This window comes from Oncorhynchus tshawytscha, linkage group LG26 (assembly GCF_018296145.1).
Source record: "Oncorhynchus tshawytscha isolate Ot180627B linkage group LG26, Otsh_v2.0, whole genome shotgun sequence".
Taxonomy (NCBI): domain Eukaryota; kingdom Metazoa; phylum Chordata; class Actinopteri; order Salmoniformes; family Salmonidae; genus Oncorhynchus; species Oncorhynchus tshawytscha.
In genome coordinates this window covers 13,534,758-13,560,623 of record NC_056454.1, presented here as the reverse complement: position 1 = coordinate 13,560,623, position 25,866 = coordinate 13,534,758, and the positions used below count along the sequence as shown (strand labels likewise).

Here is a 25,866-nt window from a genome sequence, read left to right as displayed (position 1 = left end):
TAATTGCATTAATTATGATGTGGCTGATTCCTTTCCACTTGCTAAGGTTTAATAATGTTATTTACGTTTTAGGCCCAGTAATCACATTTTATGGTTTAAATATGTGTAAAAAAATATATATATATCCTATATATAGGACACACTTAAACCGTAGTTAAAAAATAAATCATAAGGAATGTCTCTCTTGCCATTTATGAATGTGTAGTTCAATGTGTTTCTATGGGATTTGGTTTTATTGGAGAAATTGTATATATGCAAAAATTCAAAATATATTTTCATTGATACCTAAAGTGTTCCTAAATTTAAATATCAAATAGCTAAATGATCCATGGTATGACTGTCTTAAAACAAATTCATGTCAGTTTCTAAAAGCCCCCCCCAACCTCATCTTAGACTTTAGAGAATTAGCTAAGATTAATACATGTAGACTGTGTAATTTACTACAGGCCCCCTGCACACACATTTCATGAAAGTTAGTCTTATGAAGTCTGGACGATGAAACTCTCATCCACACCAATTCAGCTGAGACCAAAACTAATCAGACAAACATGAGATGAATATCTCACAGTCAAAGGGCTTTGTTGTTTTTCAGAACAAGGACTTTGTGTCCTGGTATGAAACTACAGGCCCACACTCTTCACTCGCCATCACCGAAGTTTACTCAAGATATCATTCTTCTATTTTTGCAAGACTCAAATACTCCATTGGTATATTGTGCCCCTTGCCCTCTCTAGCTTTAATCAAGACCAACTTTTAATATACACGGATTAAGCATCAAATTCTTCACCCTCTTTTATTTTACAGAGCACAGTGAACTCATTATGATAAGGATTAAACTTTTGGTATTATATTTCCAGAGACTGGGAATTTGGAAACTGCTGCATAGCTTTGTGTGGATGCTGTTGCTAAATGGTTTTCCACATCACCAACAGTTGTGTGTGAAGCACAAACTGACAGCTCCTTGTGCAAAGCTTTATCACTGTGAAAAACTAGTGTAATAATGCATTATTATTACGTAGAGTGTAACAGTCTTCTGTGATAGCATCTACTTTCGTGAGAGTAGTTTCTCCTTGGCATTTGCAATTCCCACACAAAAGTTCAGTGTTTTCTCGATACACACAGCCTTTGATCCTTAGCTTGGACGATTATTACTACTAACCTTTTTGTGTTTTTCAGCAAGCCTATGATGGATTTGTTAGTCATGCTTTGTGCCAAGTACCACCTGAACCCATCAGGCCACACTATAGAGCTCGTCACCACCAACAGAAACCACATCAAGTTCAAACCCAACGCTTTGATCGGGGCCCTAGAGGCAGAGAAGGTTTTGCTCAAGCCCAAAGGAATGGAGGAAAAGAGTAAGAAGCCTGGCCCTCAGATGCCAGAGGTACAGTTGAGACATCTGTGGTAGAAATGCCCTAGTTAAAATAATTGCTTTATCTTGTAATGTCTATTATGAAATGATAGATCTATGTTTTTCTGGCAGTTTTTAATGAGGATAGTCATGAGTTCTGATAATCTAATTGCTTTGACTCTTCAGGCAACTGTCCGTCTGGTAATAAACTATAAAAAGACCCAGAAGACTATACTAAGAGTCAGCCCTCGAGTCCCCCTTGAAGACCTCTTACCAGCTATTTGTGACAAATGTGAATTTGACCGACAGAGCACACTTTTATTGAGAGATGCCCAATCTGAGGATCCTTTGGATTTGACCTGTTCTCTCAATGATTTTGCAATAAGGGAGATATATGCAAGGGACACAAAAGGTAAGGGCTTCTCTTTAAAACCATCAGCCTTCGAAACATTCATCAATCTGAATAATTGCCATACATTCTGAACTAATCTCGGCACCCAGAGCCAAATCTTGTGTGTTAAGTCTGTCAACAAGAGACTTATTCTGAATAAACACTATTCACCATTCATTCATTTTACAATTACACAGGTGCATTTACTACCGCATATAATTTCCACCTTCTCTTCCATAGCTATGTACTCAGCAGATGTACCTGCCTCACCTACTACACCAACTCACCAAGGTCATCTAGGTAATGTAACATGATTTTACATGGGTTTTAGTTTTGCGATTTCTATTTACCAGTGACATTATGCATTTGAAGTTCATCAATACTTTTGACAGAGATTTAAGAAACGTTGTCAGTAAGATCAAATCAAAGTGTATTTGTCACGTGCGCAGAATACAACAGTGAAATGGCCGGGATCTGTATATTCCTAACAGATACCATTCCACCCAGCAAAGATAAAATCCAGAAGGAGAAAGAAAACAAGGGATTGTTCAGTCTATTCAGGAGAAGTAAGAAGAAACCTGAGCAGGTGTGTACTATGTTCATTTACAGGTCAGTTTTGGCTGATTTATGAGTTAAATGTGTGTGTGTGGGTGGGGCATGGGGATATTGTCACAGCCATGTGATTGGATAGTTTTCTCTTTGCTTACTGCAGAAAACAGGCCTTTGATCAGGATCTGATTGGATGTTTGTTTGCTCTTTGAAGGGAATGACTGCCAGTGCCCCGGCGTCCCCAGTCTTCCCTAGCAGGCCTCGACCTCTCAGCATGAGCTCACTCAGTGCCCACTCCTCCACATTCAACTGCAGCACCATGCCTTCTGACATGTCAAAGAAGAGACGGGCCCCTCTGCCACCAATGCTGGTGTCCCAGAGCCCCCCCTCTAACCTCAGCCATCGCCAGAGGTCCATCTCCGCCTCGGAGCCCGAAACCCAAACGGATGGTGACCAGGTGAGTGGGACTCAACCCGACTGGACCTGTGTTCTGGCTTTACCAGGTCTATTTGTAAAGGTAGTTATTAGTATGTCCAGAGAAATGGCTCATGATGCATTTTTAAAATTGAAATCCTAGACAAGCAAATCAATCATTTCAGGTAGGTTACTTCTTTGCATACTTCAACTAACTCGTTTTCCTCTTCTGTTGTGGAGATGACGACTGGTCTGAGTCGCAGAACAGAGTCTTCACTGAAGAGGACAAAGCGCAAGGCTCCTCCACCCCCCGCATCTCCTGGAGTGGTTGTCCAAGATGAAACTTTGCTAGATAGAGGTAAGAGTGGTTTCAATGAATTCATATGTACTGTATTGAATTGGCTTGTGCTCAAGCCCCTGTCTAGATACTGTATTTCAGGTGTAGTTTCTTACATTGGTGGAGTTACCTGAAAAGTTTTTTTTTTGGGATGTTGGTGATTTAGTTGCTCTTTCTTCTGGTTTGAGACCTTGAGTACAGATATTGTACTTTGGTCTCTAAAGTCAACAACTGAGAATAGTAAATAAGACCAATGATTGATCAGTGGGAGTTGCAGTCATTGTATTTGACTCCAATGCCTCCTAGTGGTCAATATGAAACAGTTACAGAATGAAATAGCTACACTTATGGAGCCTTCAGTACTCGAGAGTTTGAATACAATTCAGAAAAGCAAAACATTTTGTGATCTCATGGGAGAGATAATAAATATATATATATGTTCCTCCATAAGGGTAAACACCACGTTCTATCAGTACTTCCTCCCTCCTAAACTTGCAGCCTGCGCGTCACCAGACTTTAGTGCCCGAGGGAGATTCTGCGCTGGCGCAAGCTTCCTGTTGTCTCTCCTACCCACTCTGCTCTGCTGCCTCTTTCACCTCCTCCTCAAGCATCTCCTCTACCTGCGCTGGCCTGCTGCTTCTCCTTCCCACACGTTCCACCAATCGGATGAATGTGTCCTGTTGATTTTCTTGCTGCGTGTTTACACCTCCAATATGATCAAATTGGTCAAACAAAATACACTCTTGAACACAACAATACAGACGTAAATACATGCATTACTTAGTTGCGATACATTGAACGACCGTTTCCAGACTTTTGATCCAATGCATGGATTTCTATGGGTTTATGATTATAAAGTGATGGAAATCAGACACACTGTTATTCAAGGGGAACAGGTTGGAATGGACTATCCGGAAATCCACTACCTGCTATTGATTGAATACCGGCTTTTGGTTATACCTGTTACTAACTAGCTTAGATTGGGTTGCATGCTTTCTGTGAGAGAGGAATGATCTTTAGTGATCTTTTTAAAGTTTTAAATATACATGAAGTACGTTCTAATCACTCCCAGTCGTTCAGCAATACAGACAGCCCCGGGAGACTTTGCGTTGGATCTAGCCATCATCCTCTTGTTTATTCTGAATTGTGTTTTTGCATTTTCAAATGGCTCTTTTGATACTTGTTTCCGCTCTGTTCCAGTCTTTTGTAACATGTTTAAAGTCTCCTGTTATGCTTTCCACACGTCAACTCCTGGTGTTGTCAGACCTGCGTGTATTTCATAGAAACGTAATTTGTACGTTCAGTATTTGAATACTACACTAGCCAATTATCCCAGATCGTATGAATAAAAGATGTGACTGCTCTCTGCTTGTATTGCTACATCTGCCCTCCCTCCCCCGCTGGCTTCACATAATCGAATTCGCAGAGAACGATCAAGCCCAGATTCTGGATGTCTCTCCCTGACGTCCCACGGCTGTTCATTTTAGTTCGACATCAGACTGCACAGTGAGGAGTCTCAGCTTTTGTATAACCAGCCTGCTGAATATTCCTTCTGCTCTCTGTTTCCCTGTGATGGCCTTGAAGTGCCGAGGGAAGAACTAGAGGGGAATATGAGATGCTAGATGTCTTCATTAAGCTCAATTCACTTGTCTGAAGTATCCCGAACACAATAATATTATGTTCGCTGTTGTGTGAAAGTGACACTAGTAATTAGTGACATTTTTAGTAATTAGTGACATTTTTGGCCAATACCATTATTTTCCTTGCCAAAAAAAAACGATTGAACCAATATTTAACATTTTAGCTGCCTTTTATGCATTCTAGTACATTTTAAATAGTCTACACACACACACATGGACGCAGCGGTCTAAGGCACTGCATCTCAGTGCACGAGGTGTCACTACAGTCCCTGGTTCGAATCCAGACTGTATCACATCCAGCTGTGTTTGGGAGTCCCATAGGGCGGTGTACAATTGGCCCAGCGTCGTCCGGGTTTGACCAGGGTAGGCCTTCATTGTAATTAAGATTTTGTTCTTAACTGACTTGCCTAGTTAAATAAAGGTTACACACACCACACTGTCCAAAAAGTAATTTTGGGGGGAATTTACTTATGTCCCCATTACCAGTAAAACATAATCAAAACCTATTTCTTTCACTTACTTGCTGTTTCGTTGTTTATTTGTTAAGTCGTTTCATTCTCAACCAGGATTTCATCAAACATGCCAAGCAGTGAAGTTTCAGCTCTGTCTGTCCGCAGCCTCTCTTCCTCTGTGCGCACTGTCACTGTGCCCATTTCCATCTTCTCCAGCTGTGTATGTAACATTTCACGTAAACCTTGTTTCTTGTCTGCATCGAAGTAGCGGTCTTGGTACATAGCATCGAGCATGGTGGTGACACAGTAAAGAGAGAATGCCACTGAATTGTTCACAGCCTGTGTCGGCAGTTTTGTTGAGCAGGCGTTTCAATGCCATGACAGAGGGTATCACGTCTGCTGCAAGCGCAGTTGATGAGGTTCTTTCTCAAATCAGTTGTTTGAATGGAGCACACTGGTGTGTTCCTGTTTCAAACATGTCCTCAAATGCTATTGAAATGTCAGCAGAGGTATGACAACCAGCACATTCATGAGCATGCAATACGACCTTCCTCAGTACGAAATCCTCAACGACCCACTGTGCTGTCAGACTCGGCATGCTCATGGGGCTGATATTGCTGGTCCAAATGTCAGTCGTGAAGCTAATAGCAGTGACGCCACTATTGTGTAACTCCGGTAGGGCAACATCTGAAAAATAGCGCACTTTATTGTGTGTACCGGTGCTCGACTAGTCGGCGAAAGCCAACATCACCCCCGACACGACAGTTGATTGTCAAGTGCAATGAATTTCATTATCTTGACGTTTTAGTTGTCTTGCTGAAATGTTCTTACTCTTTCAAATAACTGCTCGACTTGTTGACTGCTCGATCCACACAGCAGACATTGTGGGCCAGGTTAGGAATGCTGTGTTGTGCTAAATTTTCCATGGCGTCATTACGTCATGTGCATACCTAATATAACGTAGGTACGTCAGCTTTGACATCGGTTTTGCACACCTGCGTTAAACTAGACATCGGGCCGATGTCTATATTTGCCTGACATGAAACCCATCTCGTCCAAAAAGTTGACTCAAGTTTGTTAAAAATCACCTGGAGGCACCTGGATGATCATCAAGACTCTTGGAAGAATGTTCTATGGACAGATGAGTCAAAAGTTAAACTTTTTGAACGACATGGGTCCCATTATGCCTGGCGAAAACCAAACACTGCATTCTACAGTAAGAACCTCATACCAACGGTCAAGCATGGTAGTGTGATGGTTTGGTGATGCTTTGCTGTCTCAGGACCTGGACGACTTGCCTTAATAGAAGGAACCATGCATTCTGCTCTGTATCAGAGAATTCTACAGGAGAATGTCAGGCCATCCGTCTGTGAGCTGAAGCTGAAACGCAGCTGGGTCATGCAGCAAGACAATGATCCAAAACACACAAGTCTACATGAAAATGGCTAAAAAGCAAAAACAAAAATAGTTTTGGATGGCCTAGTTAAAGTCCAGCCCTAATCCCAATTGAGATGTTGTGGCAGGACTTGAAACGAGCAGCTCGTGCTTGAAAACCCACAAATGTTGCCGAGTTAAAGCAGTTCTGCATAGAAGAGTAGGCTGAAATTCTTCCACAGCGACATGAGACTGATCAACAACTACAGGAAGCGTTTGGTTGGAGTCATTGCAGCTAAAGGTGGCACAACCTGTTATTGAGTGGAAGGGGTAATTACTTTTTCAGACTGTTCACCCACGACTGCGTGGCCACGCACGCCTCCAACTCAATCATCAAGTTTGCGGACGACACAACAGTGGTAGGCTTGATTACCAACAACGACGAGACGGCCTACAGGGAGGAGGTGAGGGCCCTCGGAGTGTGGTGTCAGGAAAATAACCTCACACTCAACGTCAACAAAACTAAGGAGATGATTGTGGACTTCAGGAAACAGCAGAGGGAACACCCCCTATCCACATCGATAGAACAGTAGTGGAGAGGGTAGCAAGTTTTAAGTTCCTCGGCATACACATCACAGACAAACTGAATTGGTCCACTCACACAGACAGCATCGTGAAGAAGGCGCAGCAGCGCCTCTTCAACCTCAGGAGGCTGAAGAAATTCGGCTTGTCACCAAAAGCACTCACAAACTTCTACAGATGCACAATCGAGAGCATCCTGGCGGGCTGTATCACCGCCTGGTACGGCAACTGCTCCGCCCACAACCGTAAGGCTCTCCAGAGGGTAGTGAGGTCTGCACAACGCATCACCGGGGGCAAACTACCTGCCCTCCAGGACACCTACACCACCCAATGTTACAGGAAGGCCATAAAGATCATCAAGGACATCAACCACCCGAGCCACTGCCTGTTCACCCCGCTATCATCCAGAAGGCGAGGTCAGTACAGGTGCATCAAAGCTGGGACCGAGAGACTGAAAAACAGCTTCTATCTCAAGGCCATCAGACTGTTAAACAGCCACCACTAACATTGAGTGGCTGCTGCCAACACACTGACACTGACACTGACTCAACTCCAGCCACTTTAATAATGGGAATTGATGGGAAATTATGTAAATATATCACTAGCCACTTTTAACAATGCTACCTTATATAATGTTACTTACCCTACATTATTCATCTCATATGCATACGTATATACTGTACTCTATATCATCGACTGCATCCTTATGTAATACATGTAACACTAGCCACTTTAACTATGCCACTTTGTTTACATACTCATCTCATATGTATATACTGTACTCGATACCATCTACTGTATCTTGCCTATGCTGCTCTGTACCATCACTCATTCATATATCCTTATGTTCATATTCTTTATTCCCTTACACTGTGTATAAGACAGTAGTTTTAGAATTGTTAGTTAGATTACTTGTTGGTTATTACTGCATTGTCGGAACTAAAGGCACAAGCATTTCGCTATACTCGCATTAACATCTGCTAACCATGTGTATGTGACAAATAAAATTTGATTTGATTTGAACTTTGTTTATGAAATAATAAACAAAATGAGTATGTACTGTAATTGTAGCGTTATTTGTTCACTCAGGTTCCCTTTGTCTAATATTATATATTTTGGTGAAGATCTGATAACATTCAGTATCAAACATTTGCAAAGGTAGAGCATTTTAAATGGGGCAAATACTTTTTCATGGTACTGTAAGTATTCACACACCTGAGTCAATACTTTATAGAAGCACCTTTGGCAGCAATTACAGCTCTGAGTCTTTCTGGGTAAGTCTCTAAGAGCTTTCCACACCTGGATTGTGCAACATTTGCCCATTTATTATTTTCAAAATTATTCAATCTCTGTCAAATTGGTTGTTGATCATTTCGAGGCAACAATTTGCAGGTCTTGCCACAGAGTATTATGTAGACTTAAGTCAAAACTGTGTCTCAGCCACTCAGGAACATTCACTGTCTTCTTGGCAAGCATCTCCAGTGTAGATTTGGCCTTGTTTTTCATTATTGTCCTGTTGAAAGGGAAATTCATCTCCCAGTGTCTGGTGGAAAGCAGACAAACAGGTTTTTTGTCTAAGATTTTGCCTGTGCTTAGCTCCATTCTGTTTCTTTTTAATCCTGAAACTCCCCAGTCCTTAACGATTACACCCATAACCACTATGTTTGAAAATATGGAGAGTAGTAATGTGTTGTATTGGATTTGCCCCAAACATAACTTTGCATTCAGGACAAAGTTAATTGCTTTGCCATATTTTTTTCAGTATTACTTTAGTTCCTTGTTGCAAACTGGATGCATGTTTTGGTATATTTTTTTATTCTGTACAGGCTTCCTTTTCACTCTGTCCTTTGTCATCTCCATCCTGTTGTGCTGCAGGTGGCCAACCTACTACACTGGAAGAGATTGTGGAGCAGGAGGAGACCACTGCCTCTGTGATCCTAGACTCTATGAGTGATGTCCAGGAGGACGACAGTAGCCTTAACCTATCAACAGCAGACATCTCCGGGGACTCTGAGAGAACCGAGGGTCTCTCTCCATCCCCGGACGCCCCACATGCTGAGATGGAGACCTCCCCACTGTCTGAGAGCGAGTGCCCAGTGGGGGAAGATCAGTCTTGTGATCTGTCCTCAGATGGCAAGTACGAACTCTAGCAGTTAGTCCTACATTATGAATGAAGTAGTGCATCTTTGACTTCGGTTTTTTGCATTGCTTTTCTTAACTCCTGTTTTTGACAGACTAGTCCACAGCATGGTGAACAACGCTGAGTGCACGGTTCCCATGCTGAGTGTGGGGATGGACACATCTGAAACAGAAGGTGCTGGTAGGTTTACAAGTAGTGATGAATTCAAATACATCAAGTTCCTAATGCGTTAACTATGGATGTAATGCTATAGCTTTAGAAGCAATGTGGCAAAATCCATGTCTACTTTGTACTAAATCATGTTTTTTATGTTCTCCAGAAAGCCCTCCATGCCAAGCAGAGGAAATAAGTGACCAGACAGGTTTGCCATGTGAAGATTCCACAACACAAGATGGGGCCAAAGGTGAATGTAGTACTGAGAGCTCTCCTACTATCAGCCCACCAGCAACCCAGCCAGTGACACAGAGCACAGGAACACAGGCCTCCGATCAACTGGACACTGACCCCTCCTGTGGTGAACCACCAGCGGCCACCAGCACCCCCTGTCTCCCTGCCAAAGCCTCTACCCCTGGAGCGGTGGGCCAGAAGAGGGACATGTCCACATCCACAGAGAAGCTGCTGACCACTGCTGAACCCATCACACCTGCCTTATCTCCTTCCTCAGCAGCCCATCGGGACCAAACATCCACTCAAAGTGCCCCGGCCCCACCGAAGCCATCCAATGAGCTGACCAGGGACTACATCCCCAAGGTGGGGATGACTACGTACACTATCGTGCCTCAGAAGACTCTGGAGAAACTGAGATACTTTGAGGTGGAGCTAACGTTGGAGTCCCCTTATGTGGCTCTAGAGAAGGAAGTAGATATTGGTTCACTTGAACTCAAAGAGGCTGAGCAGCTACAGGTCAGAACACAACAGACAGAGCTGCCGTCTACTGTACCTCGGGAAGACTATCAGTCTCAGCAAGTCCACAGCACTACTACTAGTGAGAGCACTGTAAATGGCAACCTGATCGAGTCTATTCACTCCCCCTCAACACCGACGACAATAACTATTGCAAGAGATGACAAGATTCCATCCCCTGCTAGTGGTGGAGACCAAGCAGGCTCCATAGCAGAGGTCAAGGAGATGAGAATTCCACCCGCAACTAAACCCAAGCCTGGCTCTTTCCGTTTGCCACAGCACAAAAGAACACCTGGGTTTTACGTTACCTCGGCTGCAGTGAAACGTTTGAGTGCCAGTCCTGACGCTGGCCAGAGGGAGGCTCCAGGCAGTGTAGTGGCAGCAGCAGCAGGGCAGGCCCTGCAGCCAGTAGGAGGCAGCTTCCCCCCTCCTCCTCCTCCGGTGCAGTGGGACGAGGAGACATCAGAGGGCGCTGAGATAGTTGAGGTGGAGCTGAGGCCAAAGGAAGAAGAGAGCAGAAGTGTGCCCCCTCCACGGCCCAGTCCCGTCAGGGCGCCCCCATCCCCAGGACTGAGCCTGGAGAAATTGAGGAGTTTTACTGCTCCCAAACCCTACTCTCCTACTACCCCATCCCGCTTTGCCCAAGCTGTATCTTCGGCAGTCAAAAGGTCCCAGTCCTTATCCACTGGGTCCACCTCACCATCTCCTTGCTCGCCACCATTCTACCCAATCACAAGCAGCTTTTTTGTTAAAGATCCTAAAGGAACAGATGGGGATAAGGTGAGTAGTTGCAGATGTTTTGTGTCATGTTCTTTCTATTAGAAGCCATCCAATGAGCTGACCAGGGACTATTATATTCTCTATATTAGAACATACAGTGGGAATCTGGATATTGATCTAATTCAATTCATTTCTAAACGAGGATAGTGTATCTTCGCAGCTCAATGAAAGTTGCTTTTCCCTTAAAATTCAGAGGCTCAAATGTTGATTGCTTTGATACTTGTATTGAAGTTCAAAGCATAGGACTACCTTTAAAAATACTTTGCAGTAGAATTGAATCTCTCTTCACAAGATGATTTAAAAGTGATCCATGTTTCACTGTCTGTGCTATCTTTAAACATTTGACTACCCTCAGATGAACTCTTCAGTCTGCTGTTTTCCCATGTCCTCTAGGGTCAGCTTTGAGACTTTTGAATAACACAGGAAAGGGGAGGTGTACTCCTCTGAGAATGTATATACAATTTTCTCTCAATGGAATTAGCACACTACAATGAGCTTTTGTTTCTAGGTTGGGTGTGTGTTTTTTTTCCCCCCCAGTGTGGCCTGGTAAACAATCCTAGCTGCTTATCCAACCTCTTAGACACCTTGACCTATGACACGTCCCCTCCATCAGAGACTGGGCCGGTGGGCCGGTGTGCCTGCGTGTCAATGATGTGCCTGTCCTTGGGGAGCCACACTTTGTATCTCCTTGTGAATAGCCTGAGCGCACGTCTTTTACCATAGTTATTCCTGAAGGACTCTCTGTACCAGGCCTATACCGTGGTGTACTGGTGGTTGATGTATCTAAAGCAGGTACAGCAGTGTCTTCTTTCGAGTTTCTCTGTATTGACTGGCACACTCAGTTCTGAGTCATGATTGATTGTGTACATTGTGTCTTCTCCGCTGAGCACAGGGCAGTGACAATAGCGATTGGGTGAAGGACAAAGGCTTGGAGCTCCAGGGAGTGGGGGACCCGTGCAGTGTCCCAGCCAATGACATAACTGTTCAGATGGCAGGCCAGAGTGACCCTGGGCGGCGCCACAGTACGTGTGGAGAGGAGCTGAGAAGCAAAGGGTCAACAGAGGCATCTACAGTAAGGACTAGACTGTCACATAATATGGTGTTAAGTGGGGAGGGACTGCGACAGTGTCATAGACTGCTTACTGTAATATGACACTCCCTCACCACTTAACACCATGTTATGTGACAGTCTAGTGCTTACTGTAGATGTCTCTAATGATCCTTTGCTTCTCAGCTCCTTTCCACACGTACTGAGGCGTTGCTCAGCGTCACTCTGGCCTGCCATCTGAACAGCCATGTCACTGGCTGTCCCCTTCCCTGAAGCTCCAAGCCTTTGTCCTTCTCAGACTACATGAATGTAGTATGTATAATTGCGTTAAGTTTCAAGTTCCCTCTTCTTTTTTTTGTTGTATTTTCAGGAGCCTGATGTCCTGCCCTCGAGTCTGTCAGTGCCTGAGCCCAGGAAAGAAGAATAAAACTTTGTTTGATAGTTTTAAGACCTTGGTTGCTAGTCTTAACAACAACCTACACACTGTAGAAGACTACTTTTTCTGTTTTGTTATGAGATACAGTAATTTATGTCCTCCACATATAATTTTGATGTTATGAAATAATTTTATGTATTATTCCCAATTGTGTTTGAAATGTGATTCATATTGGACTTTTCAGCTGTCTTATTTTGCCAACAAATGTATATTATTAGTTTTAATATTGAGTTGTAATTTTCATTGAGAAAATACAGTAGCCTATTTAGTACTGTCTACCATTTTGAAGAGGTCAATAATTGGACTGACCTGAAAGTGGTACTTATAAATTCCTCAGTCCATTTATTTTATTTTATGTTACTCATTTGGTTTTGATAAAGCTGTGCCCGGACATACACTGGTATGTAAAGTATTTCTCTGTTATGAATTAAAGTTACATTCACAGCATATTAAACTATTGACAATCAAAGAGTGTATCTCACTGACTATTTTCTGAATGACTTAAACACTAATTGCAACCAAATCATATACACTAGACAATTCATGTTATTAAAAGTACAAAAGGTCCCGTAACTGAAACGAAGCATGCTTCAACTACAATTAAACGGTACAAAACAACATCCCATAAAAAGTAAGCTGATTCTTCTCTCTACAAGATTGAACCATTTTTCAGTCCGGATCTCAGCGCCAGACCCCTCTCAGGTAAAACGTGAGGGCTGTGCATGACGTAACGCATACGTAAATATAAACACCTGTCTAGGGAGAACGCGTGGACTAGATGAGCAAACACCTCAAAGACAGGGATGAAGACGAGAGAGGAAGCGATATGCAGTAACAGTGCTATTTCAGCGAGCGGCAGGTATTATGTTACAATAAACCATGTTCTAGGTAGCGCCGGCATTGTCTAATTGTTTGAGTTATATCGAGAAAGAGTATAGCTAGCCTACTGTGTAATTATGTTAATGTCGATGGTTACATGGTGTCCTCGACCTATCCATTGTGTTTTTAATGTCCTTCGAATATGTTGACTCGTAATCTTATTTTCTGACAGACGATGTGTGTGATGCATGTTAATGTGACCATAAAGGTAAAACACGTGCAGCCTACCTGTCTTGGCTATGTCATAAGAGGCTGAGGTGAAATAATGTAGCCTTTTAAAAGCTACAATGTCACTTTTTTGGCAACCGGAGCAAATTAACATAGAAATTGAGTTATAGATCCATCATTCTAATTGATAACAAGTCTAAGAATCTAGTGTGCAACTGCAGCCCACAATTCGGACGTTCCTGCATGTGGGCATTCCTGCAGCCCTTCCACCGCCCAGTATACTATTGTTTCCTTCATGACCGCCCCCCCTCTTTAAAGTTTTTAGTTTTTGCGTCATTTACTTTCGGTTTTGTAAACCAGCATCAAGCAGTTGAAAATAAATTTTACATAACCCAAAATATTGTATATCACAGCGGTTTAGACGGTACAAGGATTCTCTACACAATGACTGCTTGTTTTGGCACATAAACTGAATTTAGGCGGACAAATCGAATTTTAGCAACCAGTAAATGGCGGAACGATTTCTGCATATTGCATCTTAAATGGAAATTGAAAGGTTATGGGAAAATACAACTAAAGGCTGTAACCCTTCATTATACATTCACAATTCAAAACGTAATTTCAACCATTTTCAGCAAAAACAAACCGATAAAAAACTACAACTTTGTCATGATGAATATTACAAATAGACTATTCTAGCGCTTTATTTCACACAGACTACCGTAATATGTCACTTCAATACCATACTACTGCCATCTGGCTGTTGTTTGTATGAACCTACCGAGTCATGGCTCGACATTGAAATCCATATGGCCTAGCCTACTTGTCATTATTAGAGCACAAGGCCATATAGGGTGCAGTCACCTAACCGTCACTAAAGTAATAACAATTAGTATCCTATTATAGCACTTAACTGACCATGACTAAATGTGTAAAATATTTATGTACAAATGTTAAATTATTTATAATGTATGACTTAAATGTCAAGCTGTTATTGGTCAAATATAATAATTATTAAATTGTAGCATCATGTCTTTGCTTTTGGTCTTGAAGGTAGTAAGTTTGAAAGAGGCATGATCAAGTTGGTGCATAGCCGTTAGGAATTAAATAATGTTGTTTTTTTTCTTAACCATTTTGCTTCCAAACCCTGACTAGGTTTGAAATTCATTGCAGGTTATTGCCTCATATAAAATTCTTCAAGAATGGGTGTGTATTTTTAGTAGTTTGATAAGGAGACCTCTAAAATATCCACTTACGGCCTATCTCCTGCAAAACACTCAGAGGCTAAAAGCTCTTCAGCCTAGAGCTTTTGTACACTCAGGGAACAGGCTATGCTGTACAGATTTAGCTAATGTTATCTACACGTTTTCAAGTATTTTCTCCTAGAGTTGCAAAGAGTGTGTGCTCGACAGATGCATTTTAATCTTTCATTATAATGAGCAGCGATATCTCTGAATATACAGTATTGAGAGTGGTTGAGGACACCAGGCAGTCTGAGTGTTTACAAGTGTACTATTGTAGGCTGTAAATTACAGCCTGTAATTTATTATGCTCTTGGGTATTTTGCCTGTCTTTTTGAATGCCTGAGTTTATGCAGTGGAATATGATGATGTGATAGTCCCCTGAAGTGGATCCAGCTGAACATTTTTATTTACTGAGAACATTTTTTTTTTTTTTTACAGATGCCAGTTTGCTCAACTGATGGATTTAGCTAATTAAAATAATAATAATTTAAAAGTGTATCGCTAAATATTTTGCTTGGACCGGATACCGGGGTATTTTGAAATACTATGATTTTTCAATAGTGTCGTTAAATGTTTTTTTTGCTTATTATGCTTGTTTACAAAGAGCGCATGGAACAAAATTATGTTTCGTGTTGAGCAGCACAAGAGAGGTGATCAAGTTACACTTGAAATTCACTACTAATGTTTGCCAGCTAAATATCTTATAACTACAAGTTGACTATCTAAGTGCCAAATAGATTTCCTCCAGCTCAGGGCTCCAGTTATGCATTTGTTTTGCTAACTTGCTAGCAATCGGTGGCTAGCTTTCAAGAGGAAGTTTCTTGGTTACAGCAGAGACCATCAATCCCCTCCAGGATTAAGTGTGGGTAGCCTTTTGAGATGGTTGTATAACTTTATGTGCTGGGTGATCTGTCCTTGCATTTAGTTTGTTTGCTTGCGTTTGTTAGCATTTACCTAGCGTCTGCTATGGGAAATAGCAAGTACTTGATAGCCTAAAACAAAAAAAGAACTCCTCTTGTGTGCGCTGCCGGTAATACCGTATACCCTGGTATGGTACAGGAACAGTATGAAGGCATGTAAATCTGGATACCGTCCAACCCTACTAAATATGCGGTTCTGTTTACATTGATGTGCATACCAGTCAGGCTTGTATTGTATAGTTACAGTATCACACCTGTGACAGACAGAATGTGTACTTTTTGAAAACACCATTGAAATACTATCCAAGTCTATTCCACATGGATTATCCTTTTAAGAGTAGGATTACAGTTTTAAAGAAGAACCGTAAAAAAAATGTTTTGCCTCTTTTGGCAAATCTGTTATCCATGCATGTCAGTAAATCCGGGATCAGTGAATTTAGCTGTCTTGTCCCTGTTTTCAGAAGGGATTTGTAAAGCAATTTAAGTTGCTTTTACACATTATTTGGTGCTATACTTAAAAATGTATCATATCAGTTAATATTGAGTGTTCTTCACTTTTAAGTGTCACTCTTTTCTGGTAATAGTAATAATCTACTGAGAAAATACTTTAAGGCCAAAGTCTTATCTACTAATTGGGGAGTATTTTCAGAACTTTGTGTAAAACTATATCTGGAAAAAAGACCATACCGAGTTATTCAATAGTAACGGTCAACGTTGGCAAATCACAGGTGTGGAGTGGTCCTGTTATTTAGATTATACCCAAGAAGCATGACAATATTCATGACATCATTGGTACTGAATGTGTTGTGCCAGATATCTTTCTTTAGTTCTTCATCTGCCACGACTCGGGATAGAATTCACCAGAGATGGACAAAAAGAAGAGGACAATCCCTCAAAAGTCTTGGTGGTATTTATATATATGTAAATTGCAGACAGTAATGTGTAGAGAATCTGATTCTCTCTCTCTTTCCTGCTCTCTCTTCCTCTCTCTCTTTGTGCCCCCCCCCCAGTAGTTACATTACTTTACAGTAGTAATTTTAGTGTTGCCTACATACTGTAGACATGACAAATTTGGAAGTCGGTAACATTAGAGTATATCACATAATATTATATTTCACATTAAATTACTGTAATCTGCCTGTTGGATCGAGAATTGCATTCTTCTGCTTTTAGCTTTGGCACTTCTTGAGTTGGAGCAAAACAGCCTAAAACAGTTTCCTAAAACTTTTTTTTTGTCACAGGGTTTTGTCTATTGCTAGCATCTAGCAGCATGAGGTGTTTTGGCTAATCAGTCATACACATAATGGCTCATACAACATTTCTCTCTAATCATCAAACCGGGACTCCAAGAAATGATAGATTGGGGTATTATAGCTTTCCCCTTTTCTGCGTCAACAGAGGATGAAGCATTAGAAAGGTATTTGAATTCTACGAGGTCCTCCGTTAGAGCAGCTGATGTAGTGTAGCCAGCTGGGACTGGGGAGCAGGTGGGGTCAGGCTGCTTAGTAAGTTGTTCTGTAAAAGTCAAATGGGGGTGAGAGTCTGTGTCTTACGTGCTTTTTTTCTAATGCGTAATTATGTTTCTACGTAACGGTCTAAGAATAGCTGTTTCTGCACTTTCCATAAGCACAGTACCACTTGCATGTTTGGAGTATGCTGCTCCAGAGACAAATAATTCATGATGATTATGAGGATAATGTTTGCTTATTTACTTCATATCCTAATGAGAACATAGTCTAGGGGCTAGATCATATGTTGACGTCAGTCACACTATGAGCCCGTTCCTGTTTCTTCAGCCACAACGTAAACCACACCACCTTGATGAAAGACACCTAGGCTTTGTTTGTCTTTGCAAGCTTATATTTTCCCTACGAAATCATCTGTGATTTTCAACCAACTAGTTTTGCATGAATTGCAGCTCACCTGCTCTCCCCATGTAACTCATCAATATTAGGTGAGGGGGGTGGGACTAGGATATTCAGTAAGAACAATCGACTAGGAAACGAGCAGCACTACTCGTATAATGACAGTACATAACAGTGTTGATCTAGCAAAGCTAAACTCTATCCTTAGCTCCAAATAGAAACCATTGAGACGTCACTGTTTTTCCCAACCTGGAGTGTAGGCTAGACAAGGCAGACAGTTCTAACAAGGCCAGGCTAATGCTGTGGACAGTCTTCGTGTTGGATCGAGTCCTGAGAGGGGATCACTTTGTGGGGCTGCTGAATGTATGAGAATGCAATATGACCTCTGGGAGACAGCACTAATATGGCTTTGTTTCCGTGCATGTACTGTGTGTGCAATGACGACAACAATTTAGATCCTAGGTTAAGGGACAAATCCACTTCAACTCTACTCTATAATTGGCCTGTGATCTTTACGTTAATTTACAAGTGCTCAACATCTTACTCAACCATTACTCCTCATACATAATCCACACAGGCTAGAATGTACTTAGGATTTCACCAGCTATTGTTGTCCCCCACAATGAAATTGGAGAGGGGACTGTGAATCTGTCTCCGTCCGTACATTTGTTCGTACGTTCGTTAGTCACTCGCGATATCTGACAGCACTGTCCCGATTTTGACAACTTGGGTGAATGATGCTCCTTGCCATAGAGATTTGGCTTTTACAAAATTACAATGATTGGTCAGATGGTGGCGCTATAAATACAAACTTTGAAATGTCCCGCCCCTCACCTCGTTTGACTTAGTCATGAAATTCTGGACAAGGAACACATTTGCCTCAGGGACTGATGAGGTCTGCCATTTAGAATTTTGTGAAAAATACTTAAAATGCTACTATTCTGGGACCGATCTGCACAAAACTTGATATGTGGCATCTATGGAAAAAAGTCTCTCAATACAAACTTTTCCAGACTAATACCTAAAACAACATGGCTGCTTTTGACCAATAAACACTTGGGCGTGGTCTGGCACATAAATGCATATAAACCAAGGATCCCGAGTAGCGCAGCAGTCTAAGGCACTGCATCTCAGTGCTAGATCACAGCTGGCCGTGATCGGGAGTCCCATAGGGCGGTGCACAATTGGCCCAACGATGTCTGGGTTAGGGGAGGCCGGGGTAGGCCGTCATTGTAAATAAGAATTTGTTCATAACTGACTTGCCTAGTTAAGTAAAAGGATATTTGTATTGTAACACAATTTGGTACACGTTGCAAGTACTATCAAGACTCAACATATGTAAGAACATTTAATATTGACCACACGGTGGCGCAATAATGGGTACATTTATATCTATTGATCTGTTTGACTCTGAGTGGTGACATTTGGTACACATGCTCAGGGATATGAGTCTAGCTAACCCATGCGATATCTTTGAAACCACTGGCCCGATTTTGACCAAATTTGGGTGAATGATGCGTCTTGCCATAGAGATCCGTCATTTACAAAATGCCACTGTGGGGGACAATTGGAAAGCATTTGCATTGACTGATAGCCGAAGAATATGTTTCAGGCCAGGGTTATTTTTGGACAGCTCATTCTGCTCTGCCCTGTCCTTGTCTCAGACTTTGCTTTTGTAGGACCCCAGTTGGATTGTTTGACTAGTCTGTCTCTTACTGTCTTATTGTCTTACTTTTCTGTCTGTCGTGCTCTCTCTGACACACACACACACACTACCTCGCTAATTCACTATTGTGCCGCTAATGCAATAGACTTGCGTCCTGTCCAGGGGGTATACTTGTACATCAAGCTGCTACACACTACAGAAACGGGAGGCTTCTGCCCTATGAGCCATTCCGGCTCACACAAGGCTTTTGCAAGGCTATTTACGTACTGCTTATGCATTGGACGAATAAGCTTGGGACTGTTTACATTCACCTTTACAGAGACTTCAGCAGTAGCATGTCATTTATTTTATTGTTTCCTGTTGTTTTTTTTGTGTGTGTCGTGCTTTGTCAGTGGTGCTCTCCAAAGAGGGAGCCTTTCTTATGATGGTGTGTCTAAAGTGAAAAGGTAACCTAAGCCAGGTGGAGCTGTGTTATTGTGACAGTGCTGTTAGCTCGGGCTCCTTTACACTGGGAGTGCATTACTGGAGGCACACAGCTCCCTTTCACAGCTCCCTTTCATTTCCATTGAATTGCTAGGGGGCTGCTTAAACAACTGAGGACCCTGAGGGCTGTGGTCAAAAGTAGCGCACTATATAGGGACTAGGTTTCCATTTGGGAAGCACACTGAGACACAGGAGCCTCTTCAGGGTGAGACTGAAGCCATGTTCTGGGAAAAGATGCTCAGTGTCCTTCTCAAGAAAAGCCTTTAGTGCTTGTTTTGTTAACTGTGAAAAGACACAGTGATGGGCCATTTGAATCCTAGAATCGAGTGATAAGAAAAAGCAGAACATTACTTATATTTAATCAAAACAAGTGATATTCAGGTAGTGGGACATGTAACCAAATTCCCCTTGGAATTTACCGAATACATGAGGGGGGGGGAATGTAATCTGTTACTTTATCAGCAAAAATATTGTAATACTTCTAGGATTACTTTTAAATTCATAATGTATGTTTGCAATAAATATTTGACTCCTGTTTTTTCAAATCAACATTGAAAAAAGGCACAAATGTAAGTTTGTTCCGCCTGAGCGAATCTGACCACAAGTCAGAGACCACTGTGATGACACACCGAATGCCTTTTGAAGGATTGTGTGAAAAGAGTAGGCTTTTGTAGGCTACAGTCCAAGCTATTATCTTCCAATGGCCCTGACTGCATCCAATGATTATCCAACTTGAATAAACTCTTGGAGGTAAGGACAACAGCAGTGGTGTAGCCTACGTGCGCCTCTGATAACACTTATTATTGAAATCTACATACAGTAGCGCAGTGATGTGAATCACAGTGCTGCTCTCTCATTTAGCCATTTGCACCTTAGATTGTGGTTGTTGTGGATGGCTGTTCACAAATGTACACTGAGTTTACAAAACATTAAGAACACTTTAATATTGTGTTGGCTGGATGTCCTTTGGGTGGTGGACCATTCTTCATACACATGGGAACCTGTTGAGCTTGAAAAACCCAGCAGCGCCTACTACCATACCCTGTTCAAAGGCACATAAATCTTTTATCTTGCCCATTCATCCTCTGAATGGCACGCATATACAATCCATGTCTCAATGCTTAAAAATCCTTCTTTTAACCGGTCTCCTCCCCTTCATCTACACTGATTTGAAGTGGATTTAACAGGTTACCTCAATAAGAGATCATAGCTTTCACCTGGTCAATTTGTCATAGGAAGAGCAGGTGTCCTCAATATTTTGTACACTCAGTTTATATGTGTATTTTAACCCAAATGTTTTTCGACCAATGGACAGCCAGTGAGAATTGTGCTCTTGCAACCACCGCATAGTGCGGATAAAAGTTTGAGGGATTTCCTCCCTTCCTCTGTGGTATTGTGCTCCACATACTGTCAGAAACAAGTTATAATTTATGAAGACCACAAGTAGGGCTTTTATTGCTCAATCTAGTTTGTGCTGATAAAAAATATATATATTTAAAAAAAAAAAACAGGCCTAACAGACACATGCTCAAACTCGCACAGACTTAACATAGACTTAAACATCTGCAAATTGTTGAGATATCAAGGTGACACCAACAAAAAAAGTTAATAGTCCTATAGAAAATGCAGCATACGGCACTCATCTTTCACATGCAAATAGCACTTATCGGTAGTGCTCAAAGCATGCAATTCCACGAGAGCAGCATTTATTTTTCAACACGACGCAACGATACCAATCAGTCCTCCATGACAACAAAATCATTAACAGAGTAGGCTAATGAGCTTTTAGTTTGAGTTATGCTCAGGTAATTTTGGGCTAAGCTATATTTCAAAATCCTTTTCTTGAAGATCAAGGGGTATTAAATCAACTGGAATGACTGGAAATTTGACCGACGTTGGTGAAGATATAGCCTAATTGTATTAGTATCTGTAGTAGAAAAGAGTTGGACAGAAGAAGCCTACATAACCAACCCATAAAGTAAAATGCAACATACATTCATGGCCAGCTATGTAAACTTTAACATTGCTTTATCCTGCAATAGATGTTGTTCAATATACATTTTTGTCTCCTCAAGGGGAAATAAATAAAAGTAACTGAAAGTAATCCAATTACGTTACTGAGCTTGGGTAATCCAAAAGTTATGTTACTGATTACAATTTTGGACATTTAACGGCAAGTAGCCTAGTGGTTAGAGCGTTGGGCCAGTAAGCGAAAGGTTGCTGGATCGAATCCCCGAGCTGACAAAGTAAAAATCTGTCGTTCTGCCCCTAAACAAGGCATTTAACCCACTGTTCCTAGGTCGTCATTGAAAATATTAATTTGTTCTTAACTGACTTGCGTAGTTAAATAAAACATGAGTTACTGTAACGGATTACATTTAGAAAGTAACCTACCCTAGCCATTAGTAACCCTAACATGTAGTCCATAGATTTGTATTTTTTACAAAATATTGAAAAGCATGTTAAAAAGAAAAAATAAGTGTTATATTCTCGGTCACAATTGTGACCGATGGATGTGCTTATAATACAATGAACATACATTGACCCCAATTCTTCAGCCCCAATATCTATATACCACAGCCCACTTACCCACACACCCCATGCCCTGACCCTAACACCCACATGCCAATTCCTTAATATTGATACAATCAAATACCGATATACCCATATCATAGCCCTAAATGCCCTATTTGTTACTCATAGACTCCAGTTCCTTTTCCAATACTCCTCGGCCCTGATACCCACTTTCCTTAGGCCTGTATTCCCCAAGTCACCAACGGTAACATATGGAGCTAATTGCTACACACCCAAACCCTGTTATTTGCTTATCTTAGGCCTGTGATCTCTGACCTGTATACGCTAGTCATTTCATTGATAAACTCATAGTACAGTGTTATAACACGTGCCACATTAAACCATTTTTCCTACCACAAACTTGTTGCCAGAGGATTTGAATGTGCGATAGCCGTCCGTCCAGACCCAGCCATATGAGCCTTGTGTATTTCTACACTCCATTACTCGTAAAGCAGGTAAATCCATGGGCATGCTCATATATAAAACAGGTGTGCCCAAGCCTCAACATCCATACAAACAAGGTCTACAGTTGTACTTTAGCCCCAATATTCTTACAGACCAGGTGTACACCTGCATGTGTAACCTCCATTTTATTTAATGTTTTAACAGATCTACTGCTACATGTCAGGCCCAATTGTCAAAAAAAAAAAAAAATAGGTGTACTTCTCCATTTCAGCCCCAATATTTATACACACAAGGGTACACCTGTAATTCAGCTCCAATTTACATACCTACAAAGTCTGCACCTGTGCTTGAACCCCAATAGTCAACTAAGCCAGGTCTAAATATGTGCCAAAGCCTGGATACTCATAAACTGTAAACCAGGTCTACCCCTGCACCTCAGCTCCAGTACTCCCGCAAACCAGGTCTACACCTTTGACTGAGTCCCTGAGTCCCCTGAAATGACAAAATATGACTTTCTACAGTCAATCACTGATTTAAACATACAGCATGTAGAGGCTAATGAATTAACGTCTGTAAGATCATCTTGATTAAGTATATCCACAACCCAACTCGACTTCAATCTACTGGGGAAAAAAATAAAGACTCTGCTATGATGAATGAGTTAGAGCCACTGTATTGGTCACACCATTGGTCACACCGCTAAGATATGTTCATATACCTCCAGCGTCATTGATTCCATGGATTGAAAATGGAAGGCACATTTGTAAACTAGACCCTTTTTTAAACATATTTACATAGAAAATATTTTTAAATGCCAACAATGTATTTGTTTTTTTAAGCTGTTGAATACAGACTTCTGGTGCCAATATGTCTGTAAAAGTACACCTTGGAGATTTATGCTTGTGGTCTTGAGACCATTAGAGAAATCATACTAAACTTCTCTGAATCATACTAGACACCTTTTTACTCATGCATAATATATGACTCATTTGTTGATCTTCTCTAGAGCCTGTAAAGTACAAACATTACAAACATTTCTTTCCACTATTGTGACCGATGGGATTAAATGGGTTAATAGCATTGTCCATCATTTTTTTGTTATTGCAATTTTAAGTAGCTTTTTGAAAAGTTGCTCCTATACAGATAATGGCCACTTTTCAGTTTTGAAGCACATAACATTATCACCCTCAACAGCCAACAACAAGCCTACTTACTAATAAAGTAGAAATTGGAGTTAGAAACATTTTGCAATGGTTTGTATAGAATGAAGTTCTGCCGTCTAGATTTCAGCAAGCTAAGCAAACTGGTACTGCTACCGGATGTTACCATGATGACTGCCTGCATGTGATTATCTACAGTAGCCTCTCAGCCTCAGCCCAAACTCTGTTACACGTTACCTTTCAGATAGCTGTTATCACGTCAACTATCACCCCCCCCGCCCACACACACACAATGCTTGGCTGGCTGTCACAGAATGACATAACCTACACAGCCCACTACATCATGGCTGGGATACTCTCCGCTTCCACATTCATCCAGTCCAGCACAGGGCTCAGTTTGAAAGTGCAGTCAGGACCTCGGTGCGAAGACTGTGACAAAAGAAGCAGTTGGTATTACAGTCTGGTAGCCGTCCAGGACTCACGACTTCGCTAAGTTACAGACTTAACAACCCTTTGCGTAGGTGTGCTTTCTGTGCAAGTCTGCTTTCCAGGGAGTGGGAGAGGGGGGAAAAAAACAAAGAAATAGAGGGAAGAATTAACAACTACAACCAAACCAGGGGGAGAAAACAAATCCCAGAGTTGGTACATGCATTTTAATACGCCACTGTGTCAAAGCCAGGGCTCATTTGCGAGTCATTGAGTTAAAAATAACTTTATTGTGGTGGATCATGTTTTGCCCCACTGGGCCAGTCGCACGGGCAGCAGATGAGCCTTGCGAAGGGGCTTGTTGTGTGCTGTGAGCAGACAGAGGATCCCTTCTAGCTCTTGCTCCCTCTCACTGTGCTCTACTCTGCTGCTTCCCCGTACACTCCATTCCAACAGCTTGTCTCTTTTTCTCTGCTCCAGATGATGCCTTGGATATAGCCGGCCCCCACGAGTGATATGAATAACACACTGGAAGACGTACACACCTCTGGCAGCCTCGGAGAGAAAGCAGGGGTTTCTGGGAGAGTGAAGGGTAATGTGAGTTGCTTTTCCAGCCCATCCCTCATCCCTTTGCATGGTCCTTTACAACCACCAAATGCCCAGCTCTCCAGGAATGCAGTCTGCCAGGGGAATAGGTATTATTAATTTCTCCTTTGGAATGGCTGGTGTGTGAATGAATGTGATTTAGTGTCACATTTTTTAAATTTTTTTAGTCATAGTTATGTTTTCAATGAACAGTCTAAAACACACACCTTGTGTTGGTAATATATATCCCCAGATTTCCTTAAAGTCTCAGCGTATCTATCTTACTTTATACTGTAACTCGCGACTCGAAGTTAATATTTAACGTATGTGATTAGTGCGCTCGTCCAATGTGCTGTCCTACAGAGGAATAGTACACCCTTTTGTGTTCGCAACAGCAGGGCACAGAGGTCCCAGTTGAACAATCACCGTAGACTTTGTACCGGTAAATGCACGACTGTCGGCGAGAGAATAGTTTTACCCAATTTTGAGAGTGCGCTGAAAGAACTGGCCTCAACTCAAACCCCTGTTACTTTGATGCTTGTAATTAGTAACTCAGTAACTGCCGTGTGTTTATATAGCAGTAAGGACATGTCAATGTGAGCCACTTTTTACCATTCAAGGCCCTCAAATGTATTTGTCAAATGTGCTGAATTTCAACAGGTGTAGACTTTACCGTGAAATGCCTTCACATATATAAACCATGTTAAATCTCAATTTTCATATCTTCTCATGATACTAATGGCAAATGTGGTGGTGCTTTTGTCAGGCCGGTCTTTCCCACACGGACAGGGTTGCTTTTTCTGCTCGTTTTTGTATGAACTGATTAAACGGACACGCTGGCTGAGTTTTTGTGACGTCAACAGCGTAGCGGCCATCGTGGCCTCTCCCTCATACAGACACAATCAGAAATCCATGTCAGATTTATCATAAGGATCGTAGGCCTGTATTTCCGTTGTGGATTCACTACGTGTGAACGGGGGTGACCCGGCTCTACAGTGTGTAGCCTATAACGTATAGAGGGTAGCCAAACTCTGTCTTGAATGATGTCAAGTTCGAATGTTATTTATGCAGACTTGGAACGAGCTCGGCTCCAA

General features: G+C 41.8%; 2 protein-coding genes across 7 annotated transcripts in view; both read left to right on the top strand.

The window, feature by feature from the left end:
- The window catches only part of cobll1b (cordon-bleu WH2 repeat protein-like 1b), a 34,929-nt gene extending 22,063 nt beyond the window's left edge, over positions 1-12,866 (top strand). For all 3 annotated transcript variants that reach the window (XM_024388913.2, XM_024388915.2, XM_024388914.1), the window contains 10 exons: positions 1,177-1,384; positions 1,538-1,763; positions 1,983-2,042; positions 2,234-2,328; positions 2,506-2,748; positions 2,946-3,063; positions 8,966-9,227; positions 9,325-9,410; positions 9,550-10,913; positions 12,332-12,866. In XM_024388913.2, coding sequence (XP_024244681.1) covers positions 1,177-1,384; positions 1,538-1,763; positions 1,983-2,042; positions 2,234-2,328; positions 2,506-2,748; positions 2,946-3,063; positions 8,966-9,227; positions 9,325-9,410; positions 9,550-10,913; positions 12,332-12,388 — 2,719 coding nt within the window. In that variant the 3' untranslated portion in view covers positions 12,389-12,866. The remainder of the gene's footprint in view (positions 1-1,176; positions 1,385-1,537; positions 1,764-1,982; positions 2,043-2,233; positions 2,329-2,505; positions 2,749-2,945; positions 3,064-8,965; positions 9,228-9,324; positions 9,411-9,549; positions 10,914-12,331) is intronic.
- Positions 12,867-13,138: 272 nt separating this feature from the next.
- LOC112225196 (growth factor receptor-bound protein 14) overlaps positions 13,139-25,866 on the top strand; it is a 69,845-nt gene continuing 57,117 nt past the window's right edge. Inside the window, exons 1-2 of one of the 4 annotated variants that reach the window (XM_024388916.2) lie at positions 13,139-13,256; positions 24,668-24,882. In XM_024388916.2, the coding sequence (XP_024244684.1) occupies positions 24,704-24,882 (179 nt within the window). In that variant the 5' untranslated portion in view covers positions 13,139-13,256; positions 24,668-24,703. Of the gene's footprint in view, positions 13,257-24,182; positions 24,279-24,667; positions 24,883-25,866 lie in introns of those variants that run through there. The other 3 variants (XM_024388918.2, XM_024388919.2, XM_024388920.2) reach the window with 3 other exon arrangements.